At 44.0% G+C, this 23,977-nt stretch overlaps 3 protein-coding genes across 7 annotated transcripts in view; 1 reads left to right on the forward strand and 2 right to left on the reverse strand.

Annotated features, from left to right (window-relative positions):
* Positions 1-17,288, reverse strand: part of LOC125706806 (proprotein convertase subtilisin/kexin type 6-like) — a 49,752-nt gene extending 32,464 nt beyond the window's left edge. Inside the window, exon 1 of the mRNA XM_048973643.1 lies at positions 17,091-17,288. The gene's annotated coding sequence lies outside the window, so the exon portion shown is untranslated. The remainder of the gene's footprint in view (positions 1-17,090) is intronic.
* On the forward strand, positions 1,654-13,296 carry LOC125706808 (pleckstrin homology domain-containing family O member 2-like). Of its 2 annotated transcripts, none has more exons than XM_048973644.1 (6): positions 1,654-2,039; positions 6,285-6,434; positions 6,862-6,978; positions 8,617-8,721; positions 9,124-9,222; positions 9,349-13,296. In XM_048973644.1, exons 1-6 carry the CDS (start codon positions 2,031-2,033, stop codon positions 11,320-11,322), a joined length of 2,454 nt encoding a protein of 817 aa, XP_048829601.1. In that variant the 5' UTR covers positions 1,654-2,030; the 3' UTR covers positions 11,323-13,296. The 2 variants fall into 2 exon arrangements, with proteins under 2 accessions (XP_048829601.1, XP_048829602.1); XM_048973645.1 differs by lacking the exon at positions 1,654-2,039 and adding an exon at positions 2,046-5,044.
* Positions 17,289-18,958: 1,670 nt separating the features above from the next.
* On the reverse strand, positions 18,959-23,680 carry LOC125706810 (maspardin-like). Of its 4 annotated transcripts, none has more exons than XM_048973650.1 (9): positions 23,555-23,680; positions 23,078-23,145; positions 22,734-22,895; positions 22,520-22,600; positions 22,270-22,415; positions 22,064-22,172; positions 21,565-21,672; positions 21,329-21,469; positions 18,959-20,596 (listed from the first exon to the last, which is right to left on the reverse strand). In XM_048973650.1, exons 2-9 carry the CDS (start codon positions 23,138-23,140, stop codon positions 20,486-20,488), a joined length of 921 nt encoding a protein of 306 aa, XP_048829607.1. In that variant the 5' UTR covers positions 23,141-23,145; positions 23,555-23,680; the 3' UTR covers positions 18,959-20,485. The 4 variants fall into 4 exon arrangements, with proteins under 4 accessions (XP_048829607.1, XP_048829606.1, XP_048829605.1 ...); XM_048973649.1 differs by having other exon boundaries at positions 23,491-23,630; XM_048973648.1 differs by having other exon boundaries at positions 23,078-23,142; positions 23,491-23,624.
* Between the last annotated feature and the right edge of the window lie 297 nt (positions 23,681-23,977).

Raw genomic sequence — 23,977 nt, forward strand, 5'->3', positions numbered from 1 at the left:
TGCGTCTGAAATAAATGTATTATTATTGCTGTTATTATCATTGGCGTTTATATATGTGGGCTAGAATTGTGTGCCCTGCGAATTGGCGAAAGAGAAACGTAATTAAGCTTGTTGACTTGAAGGACTGTTAACGTGGGTGTGCCGGGTGGTCAAGGCGATTCAGGCGGTGAAAAGCGAAGTTGACAGAAAAAAAAATCAAGCTTGGGGAAGCAAGACAGTCTTAGCAAGAAATCGGAGTGAGTTACGTATTTGTAAAAACAGTATAATGTAACAGCAATCTTTCGCTTCAAAAGCATCAGCTCGCCAAAACAGAACAACTGGCTCCACTCGCATCCCCCCAGTAGAAATGGTCTAGAACCGCCACTGCAGAAGAAACCAAAAAATGTACATGGTTTTTCCCATGGTTGAGTCGACTAGATTCTTCCTAAGTGCCATCTTGCAACTGAACCCTCAAAGAAGCATCCCACATAAGAAAGATAATTTCCCATCAGTTTATGTTCTTATACGCCCTTCTCCTTGTAAAATAACAACACAAACTGAGTAGAACCCCAAATTGTTTCAGTAATGCATCTGTCATAACTGCTCGTCTAATAAAACGGTTGCAGCCATCCTGGTGTATACCGCAGAAAACACAAAGTAGAGGATGAAATTGATGGGATCCCAGTCCATTGCTGGGCACAAGCTTGCATATTAAGGGCAAATCAGAGTCACTAATTAATTCAACCCACATGTTTTTGAACTGTAAAAGCAGTGGACCCGGAGGAGACCTGCATAATCACAGACATAATCACATGCAGAACTACAGGCTAGCAACTGAACCCTTATTCCATATGGTGTGAAGCTACTGTCCCACCCCATCATATTCTATAATATATATAAAATCCCCCATTCTGGGTGCAAAAAGCATGATAATAAAATCCTGAATTAGTTTAGGCTTGGTATTTTAGCATGTTAATATGGACTAGAGGAAAAACGGTATAGGCTTCACTGTTTCATGAGTCAAGGTATCATAATCTTATCATCTCACCCAAAGATCTCATTACCTTATTTGTCATCGGTTCTTAGTGAATGACAGGCCGCTTGCATAGGAGACCGACAAAACCCCCCGCAGGAAGCCGCCTAAAGCAGCTGCACTGCCAGTGCTATTTAAAGCACCGTGCCACGGTGAGTTAATATAAGCTGCACGACAAATAAAGTAAACAATTAATTTTACAAGATCAGTAACATATCGAGTATCATTTGTGCAAATAGTCATTCTTGACTCACACAATATAATTAGATAGTAAATAATATATTTTCTTTTTCCCCTTCACACTGCATCAACAAGCATGCATTATCACGCATTTAGAGCATGCTGAATGCTTTTAGTTATGTTCTAATTAACGCGTGTGGTCTATTTAATCATTTTAATTATATTAAAGTCCATCTGTAGTATATTCATATAGTTGTGCACCAACAGCGCGCGTTATTTGGATTGGTGAGATCACGATGCTGCCGATTTTAATCTAGCGTTGAATATTTAGGCTACAAATGGAACTTGGCAGGAATAGGAACTTTGTCACGAATCAATTTTTAATACATTTTATTTCTATACACTATCGAATAGCAACCGCTTTAAACGTTTTAAATGAGCCTAGGCTACATTTTATCGGTGGGTGGTTACTTTGTCTAGTGACAGAATCAAGTTTACGCTATTAGGTAAGATCCGACTTAGCCGATTAATTAAAGTGTCTTTAATACGGAAACAACACAATCGAAAAGCCTACAGGCGGCACCGATCTCCGCTTCTTCGCAGTGACGGGCTGCAGATCGCTTCAGCCTTTCCGGAAACCAAACTTTTTTTCAAACTTACTTCGTAGCATTGAGTGAAAAGAGGAAAACGGAGAGAAGACACTTGGTCCAACTTATGCAGTTCCGTTTATCATGAAAAGGCGCTTCGTGAACAGAAAAATAGCGCTTCTACGCGTTTTGTACTAAGATCGACCTGCCTGTTCCCGTATTGACATAGCGGATCTTGTCTTCTTCTTATCATGGAAGATGTGAGTATAAGTTTGCGAATTTTTCGGTTCATAGCGGGTAGTCTTAGCCGGACACTAAAACAAATTATAGATGTAGCTATTTACAGGAAGAGCAGGCTGCACTTTTCATTCTGCACATTTGGACAGTAGTCGTTTTATGAATTAGTTTTCGTTAATGAGACAAATCTTTAACCATCTTAAGGCTTTAAGTCGTAATTCTACAAGTTTTCCACTGCTGCTGGATGATGACGAAATGCTTTTCTGGCAGCATCCTCGGAGTCAGCCTTAAATTAAAGGAAAGCGGCAAATGGAAAAACACGTAAATTCGATTTAAAGAAATTATGAGATGACTTGGATGTGTTTTTGAATGGTTTGATCTGAATCAACTTGCAGTTTTAGTTATTACCGATTATATATTTAAGTTACACTTTTGTAGAACACTAGATGGTATATGTTTGACTTTGATGGAGCGGCTAGTTCACGGCACCTGTCAACCTGGAAGCCTTGGCGACGCAGACTCTCCAGGAGATTCTCAGCTGGGTGCCTAGGTGACCCCGTGGACCGCCCATGGCCGTGCGGAGATGCAGTTTGCAAAGCACGGGAGGCCTTTTCGTATTACACCATCAACTTCCCTCCCTGTGCAATAAATCAAACTGCATTGCAAATTCAAATATGCACTGGCAGTCGTCGCAAGTTTAGCATCATGCACAAGAAAAAGGTTTAGATTAAGGTCTGGGAGTTTTGTCTGTGGGTCGTACTGTGTAGTTGCATGAAGTTCTGACTGCCTTGTACGACAGTACAGGGACGTGGTTCTGTGCATTTTTGGAGGTACCATTCTGCCCTTGTTCATTTTGAGGGACAGTGTGATTACGATCACTGATCATCCCTTATGAACAAATACATTTATGAATTGTCTTAAACTGATTGTTAAATGACCTAATATGCAATCCTTAAATAATAAATTATACAAAAGTTGAGAAATTGAACTGGTGCTTCTCCATCCAACTTCTCCATCCTGGTGAGTTGGTTACACCATCACCATTAATCCTGGTGAGGAAGGGCAGTGGCGCAGGCTATCGAAGTAACAGCTGGGCTGACAGACGTTACTTAGTCTGTTTCGCATGTAGCAAAGGCTGGGGGGGGGGGTATTGATCACTGTAAAAATACAGGCTCCCTCAGCCTGGCCACCTATACCAGTGGTATACAGTGCCTGCTTGTTTAAATGCCTGCATCTGTATTGCAGCATCTCTGTCACCAACAAGAATTCAGCTTGGCACATAATGTTTTTGTAACTATATCTTACTTTGTGTTTGTTCAGCTTTCCTGCAGATCAATTATTCATAGCACCTACAAATCACTGGGCATGGTTTGTGGGACACAGACGTTTATAAATGTAATAAAATAGAAATTTAAACAGAGATCTTTAGTGTAGTGCCACAGTGGCGAGCAGAACCTCTCAGCTCTGTTACCAAGGTTGTGTGTCAGTATGGAGGTCATGTGAGAAGTCTGCATCCTAACAGAAGGATTTTTGGGACTGGCCCAATCAAGAGGAACATTTCATTTCATTTTCCAATAGGCCAGCATAGAAGTTTAAAGTTTGGATGTTCAGACTAAAGTTACGTCTGAATTATATTTCGAAAGGTACTACACCATGACAACGGAATCCCTGACATTTCTTCACTAATGGAATTCATTAGTTTTCCAGGACTTTTGCACTTTCAGAAAAGACGAAATTGAAATGGATGATTCGCACGTTGACTGGATTTCTGTCGATAGACTTTGTCACCATGAATGGGTGTTAAATGGAATCTGTTAAGAAATGTACAGTTACAGTACTTTAGGCTGCAGTGTTTTGCGGATTGTTGTCTGTTCCTCCAGGATGACTCTGGTCTGGCCCCCTCTTGCTCATTCCGCCTGACCACTGCGCAGATTTTGCGTCCGTATTCTGCCATTCAAAACGGGTGGTCTTCAGTCTCACTGAAACCACATACGAGAGCGTGCGCTTCCTCGTCAGAGCTGTTGTGGGGCTGTTTTTTTTAACAGGCATACATGGGTGTGGATCTGCAAAAACCTCGCGTCCCTCCCACTGCCCCCTGGCCACTCTCCCCTCGCCCTGGCGGGGCGGCGCGCCCTTAGCGGAGCCGCACGGCACCGTTAGAGGTCATTGCGTAGAGGCTGTTAATTCAAGCCAGATGCGGCCTGCGGCCTTGATTCAGAACACATGTTCTGTAAGGTGTGTCCCACTGAGGGCCACCCGGATCCACATCCTATTCCTTCCATTTCAGCTGAGCGCTGACCTGCCTATCAAAACAGTTTCAGGAATAGACTGAGAGAACTATATTCATTAATACTTTTTAAAATCGTTGTTATGCAGCAGTAATCAAGGATCACTGGAAATGTATCCAAATCATCATATCATTCCATTTCTGTTCCATTCCATTCCAACCTTGCCTTGATTAAAAACAGGAAACAATTTAAGGTTAACAGAGGAGCAAAGAAATACTAATTAATCAAAAACTGAATTCAAACCTGAAATCCATAAATCCTCTGTTATCAGCCGCATTAACAAGCCTTCCTGGCAGTTTGTTAAGCAAGCAGACTGCCTGATTTACCATCTAAGGATGCAATCTGTTAGCCATCAGGCTAACTGAACATCGTGCTAGCATCCCAGAATGCAACTGGTCTTATGAGGCTGCGAACAACTGCTTTAGTGTTGCTGCCATGGGTCTTCTGTTCTCTGCCCTACCCGAAAGGAATTTAAACGCAACCAATGCCTCTCGCATCTCATCAGACCCCTGGCAGAGGGCTTTTGTGAGCTTCCCAGCTGTCATGTGACTGGAGGCCAGCAGGGCTGTCGAGTAGCTGAACTTGTCGGAGCTCCGCTCTGAATAGAAGTACAGATAGGCTGGATATGGGCGGCAGACACAGTGAAAGTAGAAAAAGAAGCAGCTGACCCGTACAAGGGCACCCAGTGGAATTTCCTTCTATAGTTCAGAGATTCTGGGCAGAAGGCCAAGTGTCTAAAGGTATGTGAGCCGGTCGTCAGCAGCGGAGGTGCAGGAAGGGTTGATTCGTGTCACGTGACGCCTCCGTATATCTCGCACGGATCACCCGTTATATATCTTTTGGGGGGGGGGCACCTTTTTATCCTAGTTCTGCTCAGTGTCTTCTGTGAGCTCCGCCGCTCCCCTCCTCTTCTCCTCGAGATCCGGTTTCGCCCGGCTTCGGCGTGATGTACAGGCTGGGAGGTTTGTAATATGTGTGCACTCTGCACTCCTCCGTAGCACATGAGGCCCTCACCACGGGTACTCAGGCTGGGTCGATGCTTAACTCCACGAGGTGACCTCATCTTCCACAGCCTGCTCGCATTCTCTGCGAACACGTCCTTCGCCCTGCCAGCTGTATTCTCTATTTATCCACTATAGCGCTTCTTTTTACCATTTTAATTATTTTGTGTCTATTAATGTTCGTGAACGTTGCTTAACATATATCTAAGCAACTTACAGGATTATTTTTTAGTGTCCATTTTATAATACAGTAAAACCCCGATATAGTGGACTTGCTTATAACGGAATTTCGCTAATAATGGACAAACAATTTGGTCCCCAGGGCCGCTTTTAGCTGTAGTTTTGTTCGCTATAATGGTGATATCCAGCGCAGATACGGAGTCGGGATTGTTAATAGTCATGCATCTTGTCAGGTGAAGCTGGATTACTACATGTAGAATATAATAATCTATAGCACAAGTGTGTCTGCTGGGGTGTGGCATGAGTAAATGGTGTCCTGTAGTTGTGTTCTGGGCATACAGCAACTCTGGATATAACGGACTTTGGGTATAACAGACTGTTTTGCCAGGTCCCTTGAAGTCCGTTATAACTGGATTTTACTGTATAGATGAATTTTGGAATTAAAGGGTTAAATTGTTTGAAAATGTCATGATCATTATAACTGTCTCGTTATTTTCAGATGACTTTTCAATTGGACCAGGTCATAGATTCTGTTTTCAATACTAATGCTAATGCTTTACATGACAGAATAACTAACTGAGTGATGAATACATCAGGTAGAACAGGCATGTCAGTGCCACTAAAGGCATTTCTGGGCATTAAGTGCCACCGATGCACGGTGAGTCTGTGCGTCTGACTCCTCAGGGGGGGGGGGGGGGGGGGGGGTCTGTGTCGGTGTCGTCAGCGTTCCTATGGAGAGTGTCAGAAACAGTCAGTCTGCCTGTGATTGCTCTGCCTTATGTTCACCACTGTGTGGCAGGGTGCGAAAGACGGAAAGGTCCAGCCCGCAGAAACCACGTCCGTCAGCATGGCCGGCTGGTTGAAGAAGTCTTCAGGAAGATTCCTGGGAAGCTACAAGGACCGCTATATCTCAGTGGAGAGGACGGAGATAGTGGTGTATGAGAATGAGGTAAATATTCACAATAACAGGCCAGAAAGCCTCGTGTTAGGAAGGACACATACTACGGGGTGTAAAATGCCCTGCAATATGGGAGTGTAAGACTCCAAAATGTTTCTCAGTGTTTTTGGAACCTGCAAAAGCTCATTACGCTCATTACTCAGTTCTAGCATGTTTCAGTTGGGTTTTTTCCTGAATGATGTAATGCTTGAATTCTCAGCCATTTTAGCCATACGTTACGCTCTACTTAGAGTCTTTGAAGATTGTTCTATTTGTCATTTGAGGTAATCTTTACCATGACACGTGGACGTTAATAACTTTATTTTAAAGTAGGTAGCCCACAGAGTGGGATTTGATCCTAACCCTAATTGAAAAATAGGTAGCCCACAGTGGGATTTGATCTTATGACCCTAAGCCTTCTGATCCCTTTTCCTTGTAGGATTTGGAGAAATGCATTGAAAGGGTGGACCTGGAAAAGTATGACAAATGTTGTACATCCAGAGGTCCTTTCCAGAAGAAAAACCGGCTGGTCTTGATACCGGCCCCTAAAAGTAAGGTAGGCAGATACCCACAATGCCTCTGTGGTGATGACTGTAGCTGGTCGATGGGGCTGCAGCCTTCAGTTGCATTTTCTGAAGCTTCTACCGATGTGCTTTCCTGTGGAAATGCGGCAGCTTGTAGTCGTCCTCCAGTGAATTTCGACAGCGGCTAATTGCTTCATCGCATCTCACCGCCGTCTTAAGATTCGAGGCTCAGAAATGACAAGCAGACGGCCTCCTCTGGCAGTGTTACCAGAGTGCAGTGAGCACAAATGTCACTTATCAGTGCTCTGCTATCACAGGTTCTAGCTGAAGTTAAACGTGGCCAAAAAGTGGGTGTTACATAGGTGTGAAATCCATCACATTTTAGACACGCAGTGTCCGGATGCTTATGTTTATGTTCATTGCGACGGTGGTAGGCCAAAAGGAAAGCCTTTTGCCATCATCCTGGGGTTCGCACACTCACAGCATCACAGCACACAGCACTCATAATCTCACAATACAGCTGTTCTCTTTGCTATTATTGCTTAGCTCTTCCTGAAGAGTAAACAACCTTTCCGTCAACAAGGTCAAAGACACCTCATGCCGGCTTTCATGTCAATTAAGATTACTACCCAACCACATGATTGTGCTACATCGGTTCCTTAAAGCTTTTTACCATGAGTTCATGGCTTCTCTGTAAATCAGATAGTCCGGGTCAGCCCTCATCTGACAGCTGTGGAGCACGTGCATGAACTACAGAGAGATAAAACGTGGAATTAGATGCAGGCTGCCTGGATACGTCACCACTAAAAACTATAAACTGAAAAACTTAAACACACCCAGGAATTCATGAAAGCCAGATGGGAATGTTGATTCTAATGCGAGTTAAGGAGTGTAAGCTTCTTCTAACGAAACACATGCGTATCATCAATGCTAGACACACAGCCCTTTTTGCAAAGAGAGACTATTCCCTGTGTAAATGTATTACAGGATATACAGTTTGTTGATTTAATATCCTATTGTATCCTGGGGATGCCCTTGCTGGATAATGTTGTCGATCTTCAAAGTGTTTTGCACAGCTGGTACCTTGCTTATCAGGAAATTATTAGGTTTTCTACAATTAAAGTTTTTTAAGAGCTATTCAGTTTTGCTTAGAAGTATGTATACTGGTACTTTACAAATCATCGTATTTTTCTGGAATAATAAAAAAACATTATTAGGTGTAATAAACATGGCTATGTAATGTGGAAGATGAATGAATGAATTATTAAAGTGTATGTGATATCAGGATCTGAACAGCTCTGGTTTAAACCTTTATCAGTCTAACGCCAGTGTGTGGTGTATATCTTTGCTGATAGTGACTGAGGAGTAGTAAGGGGTGAATCAGCATTTAAGGAAGGAGTACCCAGGGGTGAATCAGCATTTAAGGAAGGAGTACAGAGGGGTGAATCAGTATTTAAGGAAGGAGTACCGAGGAGTAAATCACCATTTAAGGAAGGAGTACCGAGGAGATTAGCATTGAGATTGTCCTTGCTGCATTATTTCACCAAGAATGGGTTACACTGGGCCGATCAGCAGCTTAGAGTTCTGCTTCCATTGTCTCTGTGGACACAGCAGGATAGCTCACTGAGTCTCTCTCTCTCTCGCTCTCTCTCTCCAACATGATTTTACAGGTCCATGAGGTCAAGCTTCAGGTGACTGATCCCGGTCAGAAGGATGCCTGGCTCATGGCTATTAGCGATGCCATCAACAGGGCGAAAAACAAAATTTTTGATGAGGTATTTATTTGTTTTACATTGTTTTCCCTTTTTAAATGAGAAGACACAAACTTCAAAGCGCCTCAGGCAGAATTAAACCCCCCCGAAGGTGTGAGGATATAGTATGGCCCATTCAGCCACTGTACTGCATAACTCCAGTACAGTTTTCCCCCAGCGTTCAAAAATTTAATTAAGTTAATCAGGGTCTCAAAATCATCCCGAATGTGTGTGAATGTATGTGTGAGTGTGGGTGCCCTGTAATCCACTGTAATCTCATTCACGTTGTTTTGGAGGATGGAGGACGTCCATCCAAGTCTGTGGCATTGTTCATGCCTGAGAAATTCACCCGGCAATTTCTTGTTTTTTTTCAGTCAGCTCCTGGAAAAATATTTCTAAGGAAATATTTCTTGTTTAATTCCTTAGGTAAAAGTTGATGAAAGCAGTTCTTTGGAACATGTGACACGCACGAGACCCAAAGGGAATCGGAGTCGAAGACCACCCACTAGGATTCACATGAAGGAGGTCCGTATGACTATTTCATGAAAAGATTACATCACTGCTTCCAGTAAAAGTGTCTCCCTCTTTAGGCTGGAGCCCTGAGGTCCAGCATGAAATGTTTGTTGTCTGACATGAGATGTTCTCCTTTAGGCTGCTAACACTTCATCAGATGGGATTCTCAGACTGGATCTGGATCTTGTTGCTGTGGACACTATGCCCAATGGATCGTGTGAGGTCAAAGCCGAGACAGAGGCTCCGAAGGAGACTATCAAGCCACCGATGCCACCAAACAAACCCAGTGAGGCTCCTCCACAGGACTCCGGTGAGGAAGACGGTCTACAGAAATCGGCCATCAAACCCCCCATGCCTCCCTCAAGTGACAGCAAACCCAAGGAGGCTTCTCCACAGGACTCCGGTGAGGAAGACGGTCTACAGAAATCGGCCATCAAACCCCCCATGCCTCCCTCAAGTGACAGCAAACCCAAGGAGGCTTCTCCACAGGACTCCGGTGAGGAAGACGGTCCACAGAAAGCGGCCATCAAACCCCCTATGCCTCCCTCCATTGACAGCAAACCCACTGCCTCACCTGTCAAGGAGCCCGCAGATGATAATTGCAGTAGTGAGATACAGTATGTTCCTAGTTCCTCACCTGCTGACATGACCAGCACATCCTCAGAAAAAGCAGAAAGTGACGAGACGCCTTCTGCTGACGATCCATCACCACCCAGCAAGAACCTGCAACCTCCTATGCCACCATCTAAGGACAAGAAGCCCATTTTAAAACGAGAAGATGCAGTTCCGGAACAGCCTTTGTCTGTGGAAGGTAACAAGGATGAAAGGCCTGTGGAACCAACATCTGAGGATCATCCAAGCACATCCCCAGAAGAAACAGCTTCTGGAAAGGACACCACTTCCAGTGCTGAAGCAACTGTAACACCCTCAAAGGAGGTCTCCAGTGCAGCTGACAAGGAAGATTTTGTTCTGGCTGCCAAAGAACCAGAGCCTAACAATTTAACTGCAATTTCTATGGAACAACAAGAGCTTGTTACAAGCAGCAGTGTCATGAAAGAAGAGGATGAACCAAAGGTAATTGACCTGGAACCTTGTGCGTCAAACACAAAGCCCCCAGAACAAATTCCCGAACGTGTCAAAAAGGGTCCTGCCCCCCCTGCTCCTCCCAAAAAGAAACCAGTGAAGCCTCCCCTTGTCATTGCTGGACAGTGTAACGTCAAAGCCAGTCCTGCCAATGTTCCATCTGTGGAGAGTGGAAATCAGACTGTGATTAAACCCGTGGAAACAGTTTCTATGGAAACTAACCTTGAGGCGATCAGCTGTTCCACGGATACTAATAGCGTGATTCTACCAACTATTTCAAGCATGGAAGCGGAGAATGAGTCTGTAAACATTAAAAGTACGGTTCCAGATGGTCAGATCGTTCCCTCAACAATAACCATTGCGGAGTCAAAGGAAGACCCACCAAAAGTAGATGATGAGGTGTCCCTTGAGCCCAAGAAAGATGGTGTGGTCATAGTCCTCACTAGCTATGATTCAGGGGGAAACTTAAATCTGTCCTTGGAGAAAATCGATCGAGATGAGATGAGGTCAAGCGACAGTGGCCAACACTCTGATGAAGAAATGGAAAGTGGTGACAACATCAGAGCTTCTACTATAGCTCTGAGTGGTAGCCGGACTCGCTTGGAAGAGGAGATCTGTGAAGACGGCGCAGATTCCATGGACAACCACGGCCTACTCTCTCTGTCAGGAAATGTTGAGAACCTGCATGACTTAATGAAAAGAGCCTTGATTCCTGAGCTTAGCGAAAGCTTCTCCCCTGCATTCATACCTTTTGTGACAAGGAAGTGCCTATCTGTGGGAGACCTGCTGTCCACCAGCCAGTCTGGGCCAAAACCATCTGTGAGAAATGATGCTCATGAGCTACAAGGCAAAGCGTCCCCAAATCTGACAGCCACAGGGGAGCCCTTTGACAAAGTGTCTGAAGGGAAGGGAAAAATGAGCACCTCAGCCTTAAAGCCAACGGAACAGGACCAGCTGGATGAAACTTCGAAGAGACACCAAAAAGCCAGAATCTTCAAAGCTCACACAACTAGGCGACAGAGCTGGTAGCTGGATCAGAATGACAACATGGAGTTTCTACAATGTCACATCCCTGTGCCTCTTTCACAAACGGAGACAATGAGATCTTCCAAAACAACCTAGTTACCTCGACCCAAATTACATATGCAAGAGATCTTATCAGGATTAAGTATAATTAATTCCACTTATGATTACTTTGAATGAAGCAGACAGATTACTTTCAAAGCTACTGTGCCTTGAGGATTGGATATTGCAGTTAGACTGAGAGGTATGATGGGTTTGACATTTAATGTAAGTAAAGAGAATTTACTGCTCAGGTGAATGGATAAACCTGCAATTTCTTGTGCACATTGTAAGTTTATTATAATGTATACAAGTGTATTATGTATATATACACCTGAATGTCATGTTTAATTAAATATTACAGTATTTTAATGGTAAAAGACATGATGATGTCCGGTCTACTGTTGCGTTCTGTTGAAATGAACGGCAGAAGACACTCCAGGAAACCCACAGGCGACCGAGGCCCTTCTGTAGACCACAGTCGACCGTCAAATTGATTGTTATAAATAAACATGACAGAAATAGCAGTGTATAATTCAACGAATCGATCTGAACTGTAAAATGAAAGCGTCTAAGGTTAGATGCCCATCATAGAAGCTCTGCTCAAAAAAAACAAGCAGAGGGGGACATCATAATTATTTTAAGTGGTGTACAGTTCGCACTTGGGAGTATATTTTTGGAGCTGTTAGATTTGAGTCCGTTTCAGAAACAACTGCATGATTGTGTAGAGTCTCACGTGTAGCATGAATCACTTTAAACCTTACTGTGCTTGTGAAACGTAGCCCCCTCCAGGACTGACAGCATATCCGACACAGCTGATGGCGTCCTGATGACTGTCACTCACCATTTGCTCACCTTTTACTTGTAGAATTACAAATAACTCGCAGCTTGGCAACCGCACATGCGGTGTATAAATAGTGCACAGGAACTACACGTTTCCTGAGTGCTGCACAACACTGATCTCTCCTTTTGCTGGGACAGAAAAGGGGAACCGATCTTTCTACATGGTGTCATGCTGCTCTCTGTTAGTTAAGAAGGTTTAGGGCTGTTGCTGGCGTTGTGGTGGATGATTGGATGCCAGGTCACTGCCGTCACAGTAACAGGACTTTCCCATGTGCACCATGCGTAGTGAACACGTTCATGAAATGTTTCTATAGCATGACATACTGTACAGGGTCGGCAACTTTGGTCAGCTTGCGGGCGTGAGATTTTCAGTTTGAGACAAGAATGCAGACACAAACACACACATTTTATATGCGTGTTAAATAAGTAACAGTTTTATTGCCTTGTAACTTGTAAATAGTCGGTAGGGTTTGCAAATTACCCCAAAGCTTTTAATGTAACCAATTTTAGGTTTATAATGGAATAATAAAGATTTGCCGTAAGTTTTCTTGCATGAGTGCGAGAGTCGGAAAGCGTGAGAGTCACGCCAGATGCGTGAGAGTTGGCAGCGCTGGGTACAACATGTGAAATGGTGCATTACACCTGCTTAACTTTTTATAAATAATGTTGTCTGGTGAAAGTGCAGATAATCCAGATAGCCAGAAGGAGCAGAAATATATTCAAAATACAAACCAAATGTTATTGTCTTACTGAGGGCTACAGCCATCAAATGACAAAGTGAAAACCAGCCATTTCTGCAAGGTTGTTAACTCGTCCGGATACCTGGCAGTGAATCTGGGACGTAAAGGCATTTATTTCACTGTTATTTCAGGTATTAGCTTGGTTTTAGTAAGGGTACGGTGCCTAACTGTGTCCAGCAATAACCTCCTCCAAACTGATCTCAAAGTTACATTTCTCTAACTGAAAATGTTAGCCGTACTATCGAAATGTATTAAAAAGAGCAATTATGAATTTAATGTCCTTTATTATTTTGCGTGGAAGGTTTTTAAAGATGCTATGTAAATGAGTTTTAAATAAAGCGCCTTATTCATGCAGCAATGTATGTTGTAATTGATTTAAAATAATTTTAATGACAGCAAACCTAGAATTGCAGTTTGTTCCTTCATTTAGGAATCACTGATTATTCTTGGGCTGTAAACCTTGGTTGACTAAGGATACCGTCTGGCCCAGCTTCCAGTAGCTTTACTGGATAATCACCCATCCATCCATTTTCCAAACCGCTTATCCTGCTGGGTCGCGGGGGGTCCGGAGCCTATCCCGGAAGCAATGGGCACGAGGCAGGGAACAACCCAGGATGGGGGGGGGCAGCCCATCGCAGGGCACACTCACACACCATTCACTCACACATGCACACCTATGGGCAATTTAGCAACTCCAATCAGCCTCAACATGTTTCTGGACTGTGGGGGGAAACCGGAGTACCCGGAGGAAACCCCACGACGACATGGGGAGAACATGCAAACTCCACACACATGTGACCCAGGCGGAGACTCGAACCCGGGTCCCAGAGGTGTGAGGTGACAGAGCTAACCACTGCACCACCATGCCGCCCCTACTGGATAATCAGCAAGTAGCAAATATATTTTTATCTTATCAACTTATCTAGTATCAGGTTATTTATGAGTGTCAGGCTTTTCTTTCCTGTAGTTGTTCTTTTTTCAGGTGTTGGTATCACACTCCAGTCAGCGGCCTCCCTTAATCTCACAAATTGACACTATAGTCCTTGTGTGAGTTTCAAGCTTCAAAGTATTATTTGTCGCTTAATTTGTCACATACATAATTATACTGAGTTCAGTGTGCAAACGCATGTTTCCGTAGCCCCAGACTGTGGGGAAATCAGAGACATGATGTATTACAAACATTAAATAGTAATCATAAATATCTATGGCATGCAAAACTGGCCGTAAGCAGAGGTAGGGTGAGAGTCCAGGAATAAGTATTTATATTTGTCTGTGTGGTTTAAGTAGGGTGTGACAATGTTGGCGTGTGTGTCCTAAACACTGTCCTCATTTAGGATCAGTCTCGGCTCTGGAGAGAAGCTCTTCTTCAGCCTTTCTGAGCTGGCCTCCAGGCACACATGAGAGGCCATTTCTGCAATGACTGGGGACCTTAATCTCCACCGCCCTGCACCTGCATCGGCCGATGTAAATGTTTGGGAGGTTGGGGAGCGCATGTGCGTGCGTCTGACCACGCAACCCTCTGCTGTGTGCTGTTCCTGGACCAGGTGGTCAGTGTAGAAATTCTTTGCAGCCTGAATCCCTGAGACGCCTGAGGTCGTACAGGCATTGGTGAGGCTTCCTCACTAAGGTCTCAGTGTGCAGGTCCTCGGGTATGTGAACACCGAGGGACCTGACGCCCACCCAGGCCACTAAAGAGGTGGTTCTCAACCCAGTTCCTGGAGTATCCCCTGCCAGAATGTTTTCATTCTTAATCAGTTTCCTGTGGTCCGAAATAGGCTAATAATGAAACTGGCAGGTTGACAGCTGTGTTTTGGAAGCAAAACATTGATGCTGATGTGGTGGCAGTTGCTCTGCTTCTTCCACATAAAGTTCACTATCAACTCCTTTGTCTTATTTTCATTGAGGAAGAGGCTATTGTTTTACACCCAAACTGACAGCTTCTTCACCTCCGTCAGGTAGGCCTGCTTGTTCTTATTGCTAAGATATTTAGCTGGTATTCAGGAAGGAAAAACATGGACTGTCTGGGGTCCCTGAGGACTGGCTTGGGAAACACTGCCTTAACCCACAATTGCTTCTTGAGCACCGGCTTGCCCTTCTCTCTGACCCTCATTTGCCCCCTTGCACAAAAGCATTTACTACGCTGCCATCTTTATCACCTGCTATCTTTCTGGTGTTAAAAGGAGCTACTCGGCATTGGCAAACAGCAAAACACTGATGCAACAAAATATGTTGGGGCGAACTATATCAGACATTTTATTAAGGGGAGAGTAGTGACTCACAGCTGTGAGTTACCACAGTCTCAGCATACAGCTGACCTTGCTGAAAGAGGGGTAGGTCTTTTTGTCCATATTTAGCCACCGTAAGAATGAGGTTAACAGTGAGGAGGCCAGCAAATGACTCAAAAGTTGCGCAAATGCAAGGAGGAGCACAAATAACTGGAAAAAAACAACAGGTCAGTAGACTTGAGGTCAAAGGTCACCATAAATGTTTGCACCCTGTTGAGACCATGTATAAATGTGTGTGTATGCAGCCAGTTCCCAGATACAGACACATCCACAGGTTGTAACAGTCAGCTGACTGGCTTTTACCAGAGCAACTACAAGGCTGTCTGTGTTGTCCATTCTCTTTCAATATGTGCTAGTACCTCTCCATTCATCCACTGAAAACTCAAGATATCTAAAGAAGACCCTGACTGAGAATTAACATGGCATCGGGAGTAAGATTAAGAACTGATGAAAGAGGCGTGCAGTTGAACGCCTTGTGGCGGGCACTGTGTGTAGAGGTTTAATTTCGTGGACTTTTTATGCTTGCGTTGGTTTGCTTCGGGTACAGCAGTTTCCTCCCACGGGGCTGTAAGTTTGCTGATTTTGTCTCTCTACATTGCCCATGCTGTGCATTCCTGGAAATGGACTAGCATTGCATGGGTACTGCTTCCCCAAACAGGCTTCAATATCACCGTGACCTTGCATTGTACAAGCACTTAAGAAATGGATGGATGACACCCAGGGCCTGTGTTTATTTCCCTGTCAAAAAGGCCTAAAGATGGTGCATTTAAGTGCTGAGTACAAAGCACCAGGATAAGATGACACACTGTGGTGGTTTCTGAACAGCTGCCCCGGTACAGCCTGCACTCTGTGACGTCATGATGACAATCATCCACCGGATGCCGTGCTTTCACTTTCAGGATAATGGTGAGAAGCCCCCAAGACTGATACAGCATGGAACACTGCAACAAGCTAACCTAGGGCACCCAGCCTGAGCCAGCTGGCATTTCAGGACATCTAGCTAATGGTCCTTCATAAATGTATAAACATCCTACACCACAGTTTTCACCAGGTATTTAACCTCTTATTTCATGCAATTAATTTCTAGTTTTATTGGCACCCAAAATAGCATATGCAGAAATGACTACATGCCCCAACAGAGAATGCTGCTTCTTCACTTTCTAATCTCTACTGAGTTATTTTTGCCGCAACTACCATTTTTTTCCACCTTTTGACTCGAAGGCAGTGAAATTAGTCAGCACAGACATTTAGCTGACATAAGAACCCATCTTGCTAACCTGACAAATAGCTCACATGCTCCCTCTGATGGACATTTCAAAATATTACATGGTGCATATCTAAACTTGAGAATTACACAAACGTTGCGCATTTTCAAATATATACGGTGAAAAAGCTTTAAGCTAATTTTACATTTTGATTTCATTCCAGGTTAAAAAATAGAATACGAATACATCTCATTTGGCACAATTACGTTCTTTTAAATGATAGGTTTTGTGGAATTGCTTTCATAGTAATCAATTGTCCTCTCTAGAAAATTAATCTCCATTCCTAGACAATCTGTGTCCAAAACGCAGACTGTTCCCCTAGGGTACGCTGGTACCATATTCACTTTTGAACATGCCTATGTTCAGACAAGGTGTGTGCAATACACAATTGATAGCTTGCACAGAAACCAATACCAGTTCACCACTTGGGTTTAACTCTTCCAGTTAATGTATCGCCAGGTATTACCCCTATTCCCCAGATATGTGTTGATAGCCCCCAGCAGGAAAACAAAGTACGCTGACAGGACCATTTCCCGCCCCCCACCCATTTTAAAAAGCCTGGGTACTGGCAGACACATAAACTACAGACATGGTTCCCCCACCTGCAGCTTGCAGTTGCATCAAGGCAGCCATCTTTTCCAGTGGGAACAGCTCCAGTTGCCCAATGCTCAGCCTGAAGCCTTTCCTGGGAGGGGCCAAGACGTCTGGATCCAGGGCCCCCACTGTGCCTGCAGGTAAGGCCAATGAAATCTAGCTGATACCTCCCTCCCTGTTAGCTCAGGTTCCTTCCCATCAGAAAGGTAACGGTCCACGGTCCCTAAACCAGTGTACCAAATGGCACTGCAGCTTAGTCCCTCCCTGCCCCCCACCTGTCCAACAAGATGGAAATCTGCGGTGCATTAAAAAAAAAATTAAAAATAAAACGGCGGACCTATTGTAGAAGTAATGTTTGGATGGTAAAGTGGATTTCGGCAGCCTAAGGTAAACCTTGCATTTTGGATAAAGCTCGATGCAGTGCTTGCAAAGTACAGCAGAGGGAGCTGTCTGGAATACATGTCCATTCCATACCTTTAATAGTAACAGGAAAAAGAAAACTTAAAGTAACAATAAAGTAAGTAATAAAGTAACACATATCATCCATCTATCCATTTTCTAAACCGCTTACCCTACTGGGTCGCGGGGGGTCCGGAGCCTATCCCGGAAGCAATGGGCACGAGGCAGGGAACAACCCCGGATGGGGGGTCAGCCCATCGCAGGGCACACTCACACACCAATTAGCCTCAGCATGTTTTTGGACTGTGGGGGGAAACCAGAGTACCCGGAGGAAACCCCACGACGACATGGGAAGAACATGCAAACTCCATACACATGCGACGCAGGCGGAGATTCACTTCCCAGAGGTGTGAGGCACCAGTGCTAACCACTGCACCACCATGCCACCCCAACACATATCATGCATTTTCATAACATATTACAGCAGCACTTTCTGCCAGAAAGCAGGAGAGGGGGTTTGTTTTTTAATTTCCCACTTACACTATATGTGTTGTATGTAGCCATTTAAACCCAGAATATGTTTGTGCTGGGTAACATTACACCAAAATAAATTATTCCTGTATTTGTAAGATTTAAATATCTATATGATGCTATATGTGACTGACTGCCCTATCAAGCTCCTATCATATCAATTTACAGTGAATTATGCAGACCTGCTGTGTGGAGGGCATGTGAAGCTGCCACAGAGACACATCGTTCTTAAAGCCAAGGCACTCTGTGCCTGCTGATGACATCTGTCTTTTTGTTGTTGTCTGTGGTTTATCAGGTCTGGTCCTTAAACTATATGCACGTCACATATTCACATCTTTAGCGAGACACACATCCCTACTGCACAGCCCACTGCAGTCCTTCTTGTTCAAAGTATTCATGAGGTATTTATAAAAGCAACACACAGCTGAAACCCGTAGTTGGTGAAACAGCACAACGGTGATTTCTAACAAAGAAACTCATTTAAATAATAGGAACAAACTGCAGTGATGCATCTGCGGGGCCAGCTTGTGTTCATGTGCAGCTGTGGATTCACTGCATTTTACCTTATGTAACGCTTCTTTGTGTAATTTCCATAGTAAGACGCTTAAAATGAACCGTGATTTGGGCAGTGAGAATAAAGGCAGCGTCGTGTGACTGAATTACTCCAGAGGAACACAGAGGGCCGTTTCATCGCCTCCGCTGGATCTGGCAGACTTGAAAAGGGCTGAACAGAGAAACAAACTGACTAAAGAGCTTGAGAAAATATTCCCGTTGTGTTGCCTAGCATCCGGACTCCAGTGAAGCCACATTGGAGAAGTGGACATACAAAATGGATGGACGAATGGACAGACAGATGGATGGACGGACAGACAGATGGACAGACAAACAAATGGACAGATAGACGGATAGACATTGCCTAACAGCTACCATTTCTCAGACAACATGCTCTCTTTGGCCAATTTATTAGGTATGGTTGCTTACCAACGCAAACAAGCAACCACTTCAAGCAGAGAATCATGCGGCTGCAACTTAAATAAAACTTAAATAAAAAATGTAATACCATATCTGTACACATAATAATCATGCTTCCAAACCAGCTCATAAAAAATCGTCATTATAAATCTACACCGATCAGCCATAACATTAAAACCACCTGCCTAATATTGTGTCGGTCCCCCTCGTGCCGCCACTGCAGCTCTGACCCACAGAAGCATGGACTCCACGAGACCTCTGAAGGTGTCCTGTTGCATCTGGATCTAAGACGCTAGCAGCAGATCCTGTAAGTTGTGAGGTGGGGCCTCCATGGATCGGACTTATTTGTCCAGCGCCTCCCACAGATGTTCGATCAGCTTGAGATCTGGGTCTGCATGACATGTAGTTACACTTCTGGGGAGGTGCGTCAGGCTACAGCGTAGGGAACACGGCTACCTATGCCATACCAGAATGGAGATTCTAAACAGAAGTTAGATATCCCAGTCTGAAAGGACTTTAGCTTCATTCACTTACATTTTAGCCCATACTACCTTAAATCCAACAAGTTATCCAGTTAAACAAGAAATCCTGCTTTCTGAAACAGGCCCCGGGTCCAAAACACTGAAAAACAATGGCTGGTCAATCCTGGATCCAAAGAATGCTCAAGAGTCTTCACCCAGCCGCAGTCCCAAATGATGGATTAAAGATTAAACAGAAACACAGCACTGTATCTAAACAAGGACTTTTGTTCAAGATTAAATCTGATTTTCAACCTGCACAATGGAATTTAAAGATTAATTATTCCTAGGTTACTGATTATTGTTGACAGAGGTTACTTTAATATAGCTAATCACAAGCTATCTGCAATGAAGCGTGTTTTATTTAATAAGGAAATTAAATATTAGCTCCAGAAACAGTGTTTTCTGCAAGTGTTTTCCTGACACTGAAGCACAGTCCTCATTCGCTCAATAAAACGGCAGCATTTAAACATAATAACCAAGTCAAAAGAGTCTTTAAAGAATTGACATAGAAAAAATAGAAAAGTCTCTTAAAACAAAGGCTTTTAGGCAATTTACGGTTATATACAGTAGCGGTGCTTACAAAAATAGATTCCGGCAAGGCAGCAGTATGCCCTTTCACATGTCATTTTGCGATTGAATGGTCACGAACAGTATCTTGAAGTAAAAAGGATTCTAAGACCAGGCCAGGTGGGTGGTCCACGATGCCGGATTTCTCAGTTAGCTGGGTTAACTTCATGAAGGCACGACTGCCCAATAAGAGTTCAGGTAAGAAGCATTCCTATTGGATGATCATGATTTCTAGCTTAAGGTAACCCAGCTAACTGAGACATCTTGCTTTGTGGAACACCTCCCTGACGACTCTGAGTTTACAGACCGGTGGGGGCCACTATGAACTGCATTCAGACCGTAGTAGCTTTCCTGACAGCGCAGTGAGCCAGTCCCAGCCACGGAATGGAGAAGCAGTGTCGCCCGTCCTCTTTTCACTGGCCGGTCCTGTTACAGTGGGGGGCTTGTGGTTGCACCTCGTCTGCGCTCACCAAGGCCTGGTCGAGAGCTGCGTACCTCGTCTCGTGGAACTGCCGCATGTGAATCTGAGTCCAGAGGTCAGAGGTCAAACCCAGCCACTTATATGAGCATTACATAAAGCCTGAACACACTGTAGCCTAGGTCTCCATGGATGAAATTGTTTTATTAATAGAAAAGTAAGAAAGTTCATTTTGGATAACGAATAATTACCATTGTTCTTTTAATGCAAAACACAGAGACATGAAAATTATCTTAAATTAAAAAAAAAAAATCCTTTGCACCTGTCAGAATTTGGCTTTCAGTTCCTCTGTAACGGTACGCAAATCTCCCTAGTTCTCAAACTCCATAGTTTCTTTGTCAAAACTTTGTACTTAAACCACGTACGAGATCATAAATGTTATAAATACATTTGAAGGGGCATCTTGACTTTTTTTTTTTTTTTTAAACACACACCAAATGATTAAATATTAAATATTCAAACATTAAATATTCAAGATGTTTTCGAAGGCTGTTCAGATGAACAGCCTTCTTTAAAAATAAAAAATAAATAATGAAACGGTGTGCTTAGTGAGTGGCGTTTGGAGGGAGGCACAATGGCTCATTTAGGGGCATGGTCCAGGATTGCACCCCCCCCCCCCCCCCACCCCCACCTTGATGTAATGACAAAGCACACTGTATTGAGGTAAAAAGCACTAAAGTGGATAACTACCGCATACACTCTGGGGCTGATGGGACAGTTATAGTGATGCAATCCAGGAAAATGCCCCCCCCCCCATGACTGAGGACTGAGGCCATACCTGGATGTGCAGATTGACCTCCGCACTGCGTGAAAGGTAAGGGAAGTTTCCGCCCGTTTTGAGGTGAGCTCGTTTCGCATCCGGATACAGCTTGTACATCTCCTCCTTAGCTTCCTGGGAGAGCGCGCTCTGATCGAAGACCTCGGAGAAAAACGGACATGTGCAGAGCTGTAAGCCTACCTGTGTGAGACCGGGCAGCCATTGCCAAAACAGCCAACATACAACACAGAGCTTACGTCTATTATGGTCACCGTGACGTCCCTCAGTTTATGGGGCTCCACGTAGGAATTCTGGCAATTCAGGGTCAGTCGTGAGGCCAGTTCACTCTGTTTCAGGCCCTCCAGCTTGTAAAGGCACAGAAAATCTCACTGTGGTTATATCCAAAATGCATCCCATACACATGCATGCACCGGCGCAATGCATCATGGGAATACACATGCCTTTTTCCAAATGCCAATGAGGTATTTAAAAAAATAGTAGTAATAATAAAAGACTCCCACAGATACTCTAACCCAAAAATTAGCCAGTGCAGTTTGAGTTGAGCTACTGAAGTCTCATCTATAAAATATTCTTATAGGAATACCTATACATATATGTATTAAAATGTGTACATGGCAGATTCTTTACTGAATGAAATAGAAAATTCAATGTTTATTAAACAAATAGACGGAATCCAGACAGGACACGAGATGGAAAATTCACCACTCACAGGGCATCCTGGCCCATCTGCCTTACCCGATCTACCATAAAGTCTATGGCATCAGCGATTTCCGGATCTACAGGTCCACTCCCAAAGTTCCCAAGGACAATCTTCTTCAACATGAAGGCCGGCATCAACCAAAAACTGTGCAAGGAGAGGAGATTGTTATGAAGGGCTCACCAGCCAGCAACGAGGCCTGGCCTCCAAATGACATGCAGTCAGGAGGATGGGACTCGATCACCTGTTTGCCATCCAAGTCTGATTAAAGATGGAAGTATCACTGAAGGAGTTGCAGAGGATGAGGGAGTGAACGCGGGGGGATTTGTGAGTATATTCTGCAAATTTCTGAGCCAGGAAACCACCTAGGGACGCTCCAAACAGATGTATCTAAAACACAGAAAAATGAAAGGCTTATTTTACCATCAAACACAATAAGCATGAATGCACTGACGGAAACTTTTTTTTTTACAAAGCAATGAGGTCTGCAAAACCTTGTCCAACTGTAAATGATCGAGAAGCTTCCTGAATCCATCACAAAATTCTAGTAGATCCCAGTAAATTGGATACTGGAGCTGCGGGAAACACGATTAATCGTAAGTAATCCAATATTATAGTCGAATACAGTGATATGTAAGTCATCTAAATGACCATCCAAAAAGCAGCGATTGTAGTATAAGAGTGCGACGTCTGGAAAGTGGTGCTCACCGCGATTACTCTGCAGCCCCAGCCTGTCAGGGCCAGAACCTGCTGGAAGAAGATATCGGCCGTTCCGCTGACGGGCGGAAGTAAGACGACGGGGCAGCGAATGTTCTTGGGACCAGCGTCGTACAGCGACCATACCTTACTGTCATCGTCATCCACAACAATCTACAAGAGGATCAACTACGTCTGTTGCGAGACCAAGAGCGAAACATTGCATATTGCAAGTAAAGTGGGCTCCTTTACTTCTTTAAATATCAATTAAAACCCACCGTAACTATGTAGTTAGCAGCATAATACAACGTAGTCCAGATATATTGGAGTGTTACTATGAGGAAAAAATGACTTACTCGTTTGAGCGGAACTGTGCTTCGGAACCAGATATAATCAGGAGATTGACTTATTTCATCCATATCTGCTGCAAGGGAATTTACATTCGTTTTTATGAAGAAAAATTTAAATCACAGAAACATAACAAAAATGTAGCAACAATAAAATCTATCGAAAAGGTGACAGAAAGATAATGTGGTGCTATAACTCGCCCTCTATTGCGGCGTGCCATACGTTAATATCGGCGATGCACATATCACAAGGGTCAGCTGAAAAGCGCCTCACATAACACCAAAGAATTGCACAAGAGTGAGTAACAAAGCGAAAGTTAAGCAAACCTAATTCTAACTCGCTTTACGACGGGAAAGTCCGACAGAAAGCCCGATCTTTACTCCGCAACAAAGTTTAAAAAACAATTACAATCACTCATTACCGTTTGTAACTAAGACGCCATTCGCCCTTATTTGAAGCAGCCGCTGTCACAAGATCGCATTTACCCCTTTGCGCCCCTCGAGCTCCGCGTGCTTCGCTCGCGACAGGGTGACAAGCTCGCGCCTGTACTTCCGCATTGAGCACAAGGTGTGGGGGGGTGCGCCCTCGTTGCGTCACGGATAACCACGAGCGCGAGCTGTTGCTTGCAGATCTGCGCAGGAACGGGGGGGCTCAACCAGGCAGTAATAGCTGAGCACCGAAATGACTAATTACACTTAAATTCAGAAATAAAACATTAAAGATACGTTGACTGGGATTCTAGCATGCAAACGAGTCATTATTCGCCATCATTATTATTGCTGTTTGGCTTCCGGTCCGGATGTCTAAACCTGTAATTGATAGTGACATAGTCTTTTGTTATATCGATCGGTAGCTGTTGCACACACATTATCCTTCCTGTACTGGTGATCGAGTGTTTTTATGCGTTT

This window comes from Brienomyrus brachyistius, chromosome 13, assembly GCF_023856365.1.
Source record: "Brienomyrus brachyistius isolate T26 chromosome 13, BBRACH_0.4, whole genome shotgun sequence".
Lineage (NCBI taxonomy): Eukaryota > Metazoa > Chordata > Actinopteri > Osteoglossiformes > Mormyridae > Brienomyrus > Brienomyrus brachyistius.

What these genes read in the sequence shown, in the direction of transcription:
- LOC125706808 (XM_048973644.1), top strand. An exon ending in TAGTGGTGTATGAGAATGAG is followed by an intron (nt 6,435 to 6,861) that starts GTAAATATTCAC and finishes TTTTCCTTGTAG; the next exon opens with GATTTGGAGAAATGCATTGA. An exon ending in CTAGGATTCACATGAAGGAG is followed by an intron (nt 9,223 to 9,348) that starts GTCCGTATGACT and finishes GTTCTCCTTTAG; the next exon opens with GCTGCTAACACTTCATCAGA.
- LOC125706810 (XM_048973650.1), bottom strand. Translation starts at nt 23,140, where the DNA reads ATGGATGAAATAAGTCAATCTCCTGATTATATCTGGTTCCGAAGCACA. An exon ending in CAGACTTGGATGGCAAACAG is followed by an intron (nt 22,173 to 22,269) that starts GTGATCGAGTCC and finishes CTCCTTGCACAG; the next exon opens with TTTTTGGTTGATGCCGGCCT. An exon ending in TAGACTTTATGGTAGATCGG is followed by an intron (nt 21,673 to 22,063) that starts GTAAGGCAGATG and finishes TGCCTTTACAAG; the next exon opens with CTGGAGGGCCTGAAACAGAG.